Source organism: Gorilla gorilla, chromosome 18, assembly GCF_029281585.2.
Source record: "Gorilla gorilla gorilla isolate KB3781 chromosome 18, NHGRI_mGorGor1-v2.1_pri, whole genome shotgun sequence".
NCBI lineage: Eukaryota > Metazoa > Chordata > Mammalia > Primates > Hominidae > Gorilla > Gorilla gorilla.
Genome location: NC_073242.2, coordinates 36,318,757 through 36,327,027, shown reverse-complemented (window position 1 = coordinate 36,327,027; position 8,271 = coordinate 36,318,757). Strand labels below are relative to the sequence as shown.

Sequence of the window (8,271 nt, the reverse complement as noted above, 5' to 3'; positions counted from 1 at the left end):
TCTCAAAAATAAATAAATAAAATAAAAATAAAAAATAATAAAGATGAAATATGTAATATGCTGGGCATGGCGCCTGCCCCCAGGAAATGCTAACCATAATTCCCTCCCCTAAAGGGCAAACAAAGAAGATAACCATTCTCCAAAGTCAAGGATGCTCTGAGAACACCAGTAAAAGGAACTCAGGATAATCTCAGCTCTAACTCGGCCAGAGTGGCTCCATCGCTCAAATCGTTCCCTCCTTCAGTGATTGGCTGAGCCTGCCAGAGTCGAACAGCGGAAAGCAGCCCCAGGGCCTCTTGCTGCCCCCAGGTCGGTGCAAGTCGCTTCCCAACTCCTTGTAGTCGCCTGATCCTAGCAGTCCAGCTTCCTGCCCTTATGCAGTTCTTGGCTTCGTTCAAACGGACCGCCTTTGCTAGCACCCAATCAGAACGCTCGATCTTCGGCTCTCGTCCAATGAACGCGCGTAATGGGGAGGGGAAAAAACAACGGCGTGAAGCCCAATCGCAGCGCCATTACACTTGAGGGCAAAGAGGTTAGGAAGCCGGCATGGCGCTCCGGTCAATAAAATCGATAGCTGGAAGCTGCCTGTGTTTCAGGCAAAGGCGGTGCGGTAGCAGCGCCGCCATTTTCCCCGAAGGCATCTTCCGGTGCCTTTCACCCAAGTTCGGGCAGGAGTTTCCTGAATAACAGCAAAAGGTTTCCGTTAGCCCCGCGGGCGGCCAATTCCGATTCCCTCCGGGCCTCCCCGGCCACGCTCAGCCCTGGTCCGGCAGGGGCTCCTCGATCCCAGGGGCCGCCAGCGCCCGAGGGCCGAGGCCTGGACAGGGAAGGCCGTGGCGCCGGCTTCTCGGGTCCCATGGCGCCACCTTCGGCTCCGCTCCCTGCGCAGGGACCAGGAAAGGCCAGACCCAGTCGGAAAAGGGGCAGGAGGCCGAGGGCTCTGAAGTTCGTGGACGTGGCCGTGTACTTCTCCCCGGAGGAGTGGGGCTGCCTGCGGCCCGCGCAGAGGGCCCTGTACCGGGACGTGATGCGGGAGACCTACGGTCACCTGGGCGCGCTCGGTGAGGCCGGCCCCATCCGCTGCCGCGGGGCGCGAAGGGATGCAGGAGCCGGAGAGGGTGTAGGCAGGGAGGCCACGGTCCTGGCACGCGACCAGGTTGTCAGGGGAGGTGGGCAGGGGCTTAGCAGGAGGTGCCGTCGGGGAGATACTACTCGGCGTGATCTAGGAGCTGGCCTTCTGATTTGTTCTCTTTCCCCAGGGTGCGCAGGTCCCAAACCAGCCCTCATCTCCTGGCTGGAACGAAACACCGATGACTGGGAACCGGCTGCTCTAGATCCGCAGGAGTACCCGAGAGGGCTAACAGTCCAGAGAAGTGAGTGCTAAATAACCACGCAGAGCCTGCAGCCCTCCTATAACGTTCTACGTCTAACGGCTCCGTCCAGAGTTTTGGTTGGGCTAGGGGTGGGTGCCGCGTATTTAGTATATTCATCTTCCCAGCCTCTTGTGTCTGGTGGTGTGGGACCAGTCCACCACACAGAGATTCCTATGTCAGTCTGCAAGCTGCAGTTTTCCATTGTGTGAATGAATCAGTGGGCTTCTTCTTCGTCATTTTTTTTTTTTTTTTGTAGAAACATTGTCTTGCTCAGTTCGGTCTTGAACTTCTGGCCTCAAGCGATCCTCCTGCCTTAAGCGATCCTCCTGCCTTGGCCTCCCAAAATGCAGGGGTTACTGGCGTGAGCCATTGCAGCCAGCCAGACTCAGTGAGCTTTTAACAGGTGCTACCCTCTGCCTCCTTTCCAGGATCTCTGCCTCTAGCCACCTTTGAGTTGGACCAAAGAGATCCTAAACTCAGAGTTTTCTGGGTTTTGGTTGAAGGGAGCTCATGGGGAACAACTGCCTGGGATGCAGGGGCCTCTTTCTGCTCTTAGGCAGGATGACCCTTATCAGCGAAGGACGTACTGCAATCTCCTCAGAATCCAACAAGGCTCTGCTTAACCCCATTCAGGTAGAAGGGTCCCAGATCCACCCATAGTAGAAGATAGAGCTGTCTGGGCTGGAATTTCAGAGCCAGATTCTTCAAGACCAGGGATAGCTGTCCAAGATTCAGATCTGACCATGATATTTCCTTGCTTAAAACTTTTCAGTTAATTTTTGCCAAGGTTGTTAAATGGCCATTGGTTATATCTAAATCACTTGGGGAACTTGGTAAAAACGCAGGTTCCAGGACCCCATCCCAGAGCTATTCATTCACTCGTGTGAATGTTTAGGAACTTCCATTTTTTAAATAGCCTCAGCTGATTCAGATGTGCATCTAGGTTTGAAAACCGGCCGGCTGGTGGCTCATGCCTATAATCCCAGCACTTTGGGAGGCCGAGGTGGGTAGATCACTTGAGGTCCGGAGTTCAAGACCAGCCTGACCAACATCGTGAAACCCCGTCTCTACTAAAAAAATACAAAAATTAGCCGGGCGCTATGGTGGGCGCCTGTAATTCCAGCTACTCAGGAGGCTGAGGCAGGGAGAATTGCTTGATCCTGGGAGGTGGAAGTTACAGTGAGCCGAGATCATACCAGTGTACTCCAGCCTGGGTGCCACAGTGAGACTCCATCTTGGGGGGAAAAAAAAAAGAAAAGAAAACCATTGGGTAAAATACAGTCCAAGGTCTTTAACAATGCTAACAGCAGTGGTTCTCAAAGCGTGGTCTCAGACCAGAAGCAGCATTACTTGGAAACTTGTTAGAAATGCACATTCTTGGACCCTACCCCAGACCTGCTGAATCCAAAGCGGGCACTAGGGCCTGGCATTCTGTTTCAGTAAATCCTCCCAATGATTCTGATCACAGTGGAGTTTGAGAACCGTTGGCTTAGAGGGCCTTTTGACCCAGTCACTGCTAGCTCATACCTCATAGGTTTCCATATCTTGCCTTACACTCTTTTTTGTGTGTGTGTGAGACGGAGTCTTGCTCTGTTGCCCAGGCAGGAGTGCAGTGGCACGATCTCAGCTCACTGTAACCTCTTGCTCCCGGTTTCAAGCAATTCTCCTGTCTCAGCCTCTGGAGTAGCTGGGACTACAGGTGCCCACGATCACACCCGGCTAATTTTTAGTAGAGACAGGGTTTCTCCATATTGGTCAAGCTGGTCTTGAACTCCTGACCTCAGGTGATCCGCCTGCCTTGGCCTTCCAAAGTGCTGGGATTGCAGGTGTAAGCCACCGCGCCCAGCCTGTCTTGCTTTACACTTTGTGTCTAAGAAGATCTTAGGGCCTGTGCACACTGTACACTGAGCCTTGGGACTTATGTTTCTTTTCTTTTTTTTTTTTTTGAGATGGAGTTTCGCTCTTCCACCCAGGCTGGAGTGTAGTGGTGCAATCTTGGCTCACTGCAACCTCCGCCTCCCAGGATCAAGTGATTCTCCCACCTCAGCCTCTGGGTAGCTGGGATTATAGGCACCTGCTATTGTGCCCAGCTAATTTTTGTATTTTTGTAGAGATGGGGTTTCACCATGTTGGCCAGGCTGGTCTTGAACTCCTGACCTCAGGTGATCCGCCTGCCTCAGCCTCCTAAAGTGCTAGGATTACAGACATGAGCCACCACGCCCAGCCACATTTTTTAAAGAATCAGCTAAGTCAAATAAACCATCCACAATGGAATTCTGTGTAGCTGTAAAATAGAAAAAATATTTGCTGACATAAAATGATCTTTAGAATATATTAAGTGAAAAAATGTAAAATGTGTATAAGGTGTGTATATGTTGTCTTTTGTATAAGAAAGGTGAGCTGGGCATGGTGGCTCACGCCTGTAGTCACTTTGGGAGATAGAGGCGAGCAGATAACCTGAGGTCAGGAGTTCGAGACCAACCTGGCCAACATGGTGAAACCCCGACTCTACTAAAAATACAAAAAATTAGCCGGGCATAGTGGTGCATGCCTGTAATCCCAGCTACTTAGGAGGCTGAGGCAGGGAGAATCACTTGAACCCGGGAGGCGGAGATTTCAGTGAACTGAGATCACACCATTGCACTCCAGCCTGGGTGACAGAGCGTGACTCTGTCTCAAAAAAGAAAAAAAAAAAGAAAGGTAGGGAAGACAACATACGCTGTAAAGCATGTATATGCAGTCTCTTATGAAAGAAAGATAGGGAAGGTGACATTTGTACTGCATCAAAAAAATGGGAAAAAACTAATATGGTTTCTACAAGGTAGATCGGAAAAAGGTGGCAGCAAGACTTCTCTGTATTCCTTTATTAATATTTTGACTTGTTTGTTTTTTGAGATAGGGTCTTGCTGTGTTGCCCAGGCTGGAGTACAGTGGTGCCATCATGGTTCACAGTAGTCTTGAACTCCTGGGCTCAAGTAATCCTCTACCTCAGCCTTCCAAGTAGCTAGGACTACAGGCAGGCGCGCGTGCCACCATGCCAGGCTAATATTTGTATTTTTTGTAGAGATGGGGTCTCACTATGCTGCCCAGGCTGATCTTGAACTCCCTTGAACTCCTGGGTTCAAGCGATCTCTTGCCTTGGGCTCCCAGAGTGCTGGGATTACAGGCATGAGCAACCGTGCCTGGCTGATATTTTGACTTTTGAATGATGTAAGCTTACCTCTTCAAAAATATTCCTTTTTTTTTTTTTTTGAGATGGAATCTCGCTCTCTCGCCCAGGTTGGAGTGCAGTGGCACAATCTCGGCTCACTGCAACCTCTGCCTCCCGGGCGATTCTCCTGCCTCAGCCTTCTGGGTAGCTGGGATTACAGGTGCGTGCCACCACGCCCGGCTAATTTTTGTATTTTTAGGAGAAACAGGGTTTCACCATGTTGGTCAGGCTGCTCTCAAACTCCTGACCTTGTGATCTGCCCGCCTCGGCCTCCCAGTGCTTACGATTACAAGCGTGATCCACTGCGCCCGGCCTCAATTTTTAAAGTTAGTTTAATCTCCGAGAAATCTTCCTAGACTCCTCCAAGCTGGGTTAGAAGCTCCTGTAATGCACACCGTATTTGCATGACAGTATGTCACACTTAGCTGTCTGTGGCACTAGGAATTGAGGCCAGGGGGTGAGTCTATTGGTCTTGTAACCTATAATGTAATTGACAAGAGCAGGAGCCCAGTATTTGTTAAATTAATGCTTTTGTATTTCTATAGAAAGCAGAACCAGAAAGAAGAATGGGGAGAAGGAAGTATTCCCGCCTAAGGAGGCACCCCGAAAGGGGAAGCGAGGCCGGAGGCCCAGCAAACCCCGACTGATTCCCAGGCAGACGTCCGGGGGCCCCATCTGCCCTGACTGCGGCTGTACCTTCCCTGATCATCAGGCCCTGGAGAGCCACAAGTGCGCCCAGAATCTAAAAAAGCCTTACCCTTGCCCAGACTGTGGGCGCCGCTTTTCCTATCCATCCCTGCTGGTCAGTCACCGGCGGGCACACTCCGGCGAGTGCCCCTATGTTTGTGACCAGTGTGGCAAACGTTTCTCCCAGCGCAAGAACCTCTCCCAGCACCAGGTCATCCATACAGGGGAGAAGCCCTATCACTGCCCTGACTGTGGTCGCTGCTTCCGGAGGAGCCGGTCCTTGGCCAATCACCGGACCACACACACAGGCGAAAAACCCCACCAGTGCCCTAGCTGTGGACGTCGCTTCGCCTACCCCTCCCTGCTAGCCATCCACCAGCGTACACACACGGGAGAGAAGCCCTACACCTGCCTCGAGTGCAACCGCCGCTTCCGCCAGCGCACGGCCCTCGTCATCCACCAGCGCATCCACACGGGCGAGAAGCCCTACCCGTGCCCGGACTGCGAGCGGCGCTTCTCCTCCTCCTCTCGCCTGGTCAGTCACCGGCGTGTGCACTCCGGGGAGCGTCCCTATGCCTGCGAGCACTGTGAGGCCCGCTTCTCCCAGCGCAGCACGCTGCTCCAGCACCAGCTCTTGCACACCGGAGAGAAGCCCTACCCGTGCCCAGACTGTGGGCGTGCCTTCCGGCGGAGCGGCTCCCTGGCCATCCATCGCAGCACGCACACAGAGGAGAAGCTGCACGCCTGCGACGACTGTGGTCGCCGCTTTGCCTACCCCTCACTGCTGGCCAGCCACCGGCGCGTGCACTCGGGCGAGCGGCCCTATGCCTGCGACCTTTGCTCCAAGCGTTTTGCTCAGTGGAGCCACCTGGCCCAGCACCAGCTGCTGCACACGGGGGAGAAGCCTTTCCCCTGCCTCGAGTGTGGCCGGTGCTTCCGCCAGAGGTGGTCTCTGGCTGTCCACAAGTGTAGCCCCAAGGCCCCAAACTGTAGCCCTAGATCTGCTGTCGGGGGCTCCAGTCAGAGGGGCAACGCCCATTAGAAGGGGAAGGACTGCCTACGTTCATTTCATTTTATGGAGGGTCCCAGAAAAGGGAGGGAGGAGCCCCAGGTCATACAGGGCAGAGTCAGAACTAAACCCGGGTCTCCTGCTGCACAGAGCTGAACTTTGTATCTTGCAATGCGCTGGCTGCCTCCCTGTGCGTGTCTGGAACAGTCCCATTAGGAGAGGTGACATCATTTGGTTAAAGTTTTCCAAGCTACCCTATCCTAAAATAGTTTGTGTGGATATCAGGGCTAAAAGTTCTCCCCATCTATTTTAGGGGCTGTCTGCTTTTCTAGTCTGTCCACACAGGGATTACCCGACATCTTGCATGCAATCAGGAGAATCTCATAGGGGCAGGACCTTCCCCTACTCTGCCTCTTCCTCCATACTAGGTTGGAAAAATCTGGTTTAGCCCACTTTTTGCAACACTCCTGCCAAGTGGTCTTCTACCCATTGCTTGAAAATCTCTCTTGACAGGGAGCTCACTACCTCACAAGGCAGGTCATTTCATTGTGGGATCTATAGAAGGTTAAATACCACATCTCCTCTAAACCTTGCCTACGACATGTTTAATACTTCATCTACATAGCAGCCCTTCAGATAATCACAACCACTTTGCCCCCAAGTTTTCGGGTTAAGTAGCATGAATTTGGTCATTCCTTAAAGACAGGGTTTCAATTTCCACACATGATCTCTGCAAACAGGCACTGGGTTTTCAGTGTCCTTTTTGAAGGGTCATAAAAATAAGGTAACACCCACAGTGCCACTACACCTTCTGGGGCTGGACTTGTTTCAGCAGCTTTGGTTGCACTGAATTTGGGGGAGCTGCACGGTACCAGGGGTTTATTGGGTTGCAGATATATAAATGCCCTAAACTTAAAAAAAAAAAAAAGCTATAAAGCTAAGTCTTCATCTTGTATTTGGAAAATTGGTTCAAGCTGGGTATGAGACATAAGCGTAGTCAGCTCTGGGAGAAGGTTGCTCTTAAGGAGAAGCAGGGACCTGTGGTTTAGCAGCAGGAAGTGCAAATGGGACTGGCTTGTGCTCTACCTGGCAGACCTGGATTGGCTTCAGGCAGCCAGTGCCTGGAAAAGCCTGGAGAATTGGGCCGTACTTGACCCTGATTCTCATCAGGCACAGATGAATCACATAATACACAGATGAATCACAGGCACCTAAGAATCGGCACAGAACTTCCATGAGGCCTCAGTCAGCATTTTTTCACAAAATGAGCTGAGGCCATTCAAGGAGGCTAGAAAGAGGGAATTGAATCCAGAGAGGAAGAGTCTATAGTCATCAAGTTGTATCCATGCCAGCCCCCCTCCACAGAGGTGGCAGCAGCGTGGCTCAATCTGATCCTCCTCCATGGCACCCACTGGGTAGGTGCTTCATAAAGCTTTACCGAGTTAAATGTGAACAAGGCCTACCACTTTGCCTTGGGCAGCTGCACCAAATTAGAATTTCCAGATGTGACTCATATTCCAACAGCTGGAGTGGGTCATCCTTTACCCCTGTGGCTCCTTCCTACAGCTCTCCTGATCTCAGCACAAGCAGGGGAGCAGCTGAGGAAACACAGCTTTATGTAATTACCTCTGTTCAATATTTAGCAAGTTGCATTGTAACATTGTAACTGTTTGTTTCTCCTTGGATGGTGAGCTACCCCCAAGAAGGGGTCATATCAGATTGGGTCTCATTAAAATGTCTGATGAATGAATTCTGTTCCTTGTGGAATTACTTTTTACAAAATATCAATCTGGTTCCTTGACTCTGTAGCAATCTTTGCTATTCTGATGGGAGAGCCAGACTCAGACCAGGAGACCTGTCCTGCGCAGCAGAGCCCTATTACCAGGTCTGCCCAGCCCCCGGTAGAGCCGGCTCTTTCCCCTACCCTTTGCCACCAGAATGCAAGGATTTCCTCAGCTAGGAATTGTATAACTTTCTTTGGGACTGGATTG

General features: G+C 51.7%; 1 protein-coding gene across 1 annotated transcript; it reads left to right on the top strand.

The window, feature by feature from the left end:
- Positions 1-448: 448 nt before the first annotated feature.
- ZNF689 (zinc finger protein 689) lies at positions 449-8,030 on the top strand. Its single transcript, XM_004057512.4, has 3 exons — positions 449-1,061; positions 1,260-1,373; positions 5,130-8,030. Exons 1-3 carry the CDS (start codon positions 857-859, stop codon positions 6,311-6,313), a joined length of 1,503 nt encoding a protein of 500 aa, XP_004057560.2. The 5' UTR covers positions 449-856; the 3' UTR covers positions 6,314-8,030.
- The last annotated feature ends 241 nt before the right edge of the window (positions 8,031-8,271 follow it).

Coding starts and splice junctions, on each gene's coding strand:
- ZNF689 (XM_004057512.4), top strand. CDS start 857: ATGGCGCCACCTTCGGCTCCGCTCCCTGCGCAGGGACCAGGAAAGGCC. Junction 1,062..1,259: donor CGGTCACCTGGGCGCGCTCG/GTGAGGCCGGCC, acceptor CTCTTTCCCCAG/GGTGCGCAGGTCCCAAACCA. Junction 1,374..5,129: donor AGGGCTAACAGTCCAGAGAA/GTGAGTGCTAAA, acceptor GTATTTCTATAG/AAAGCAGAACCAGAAAGAAG.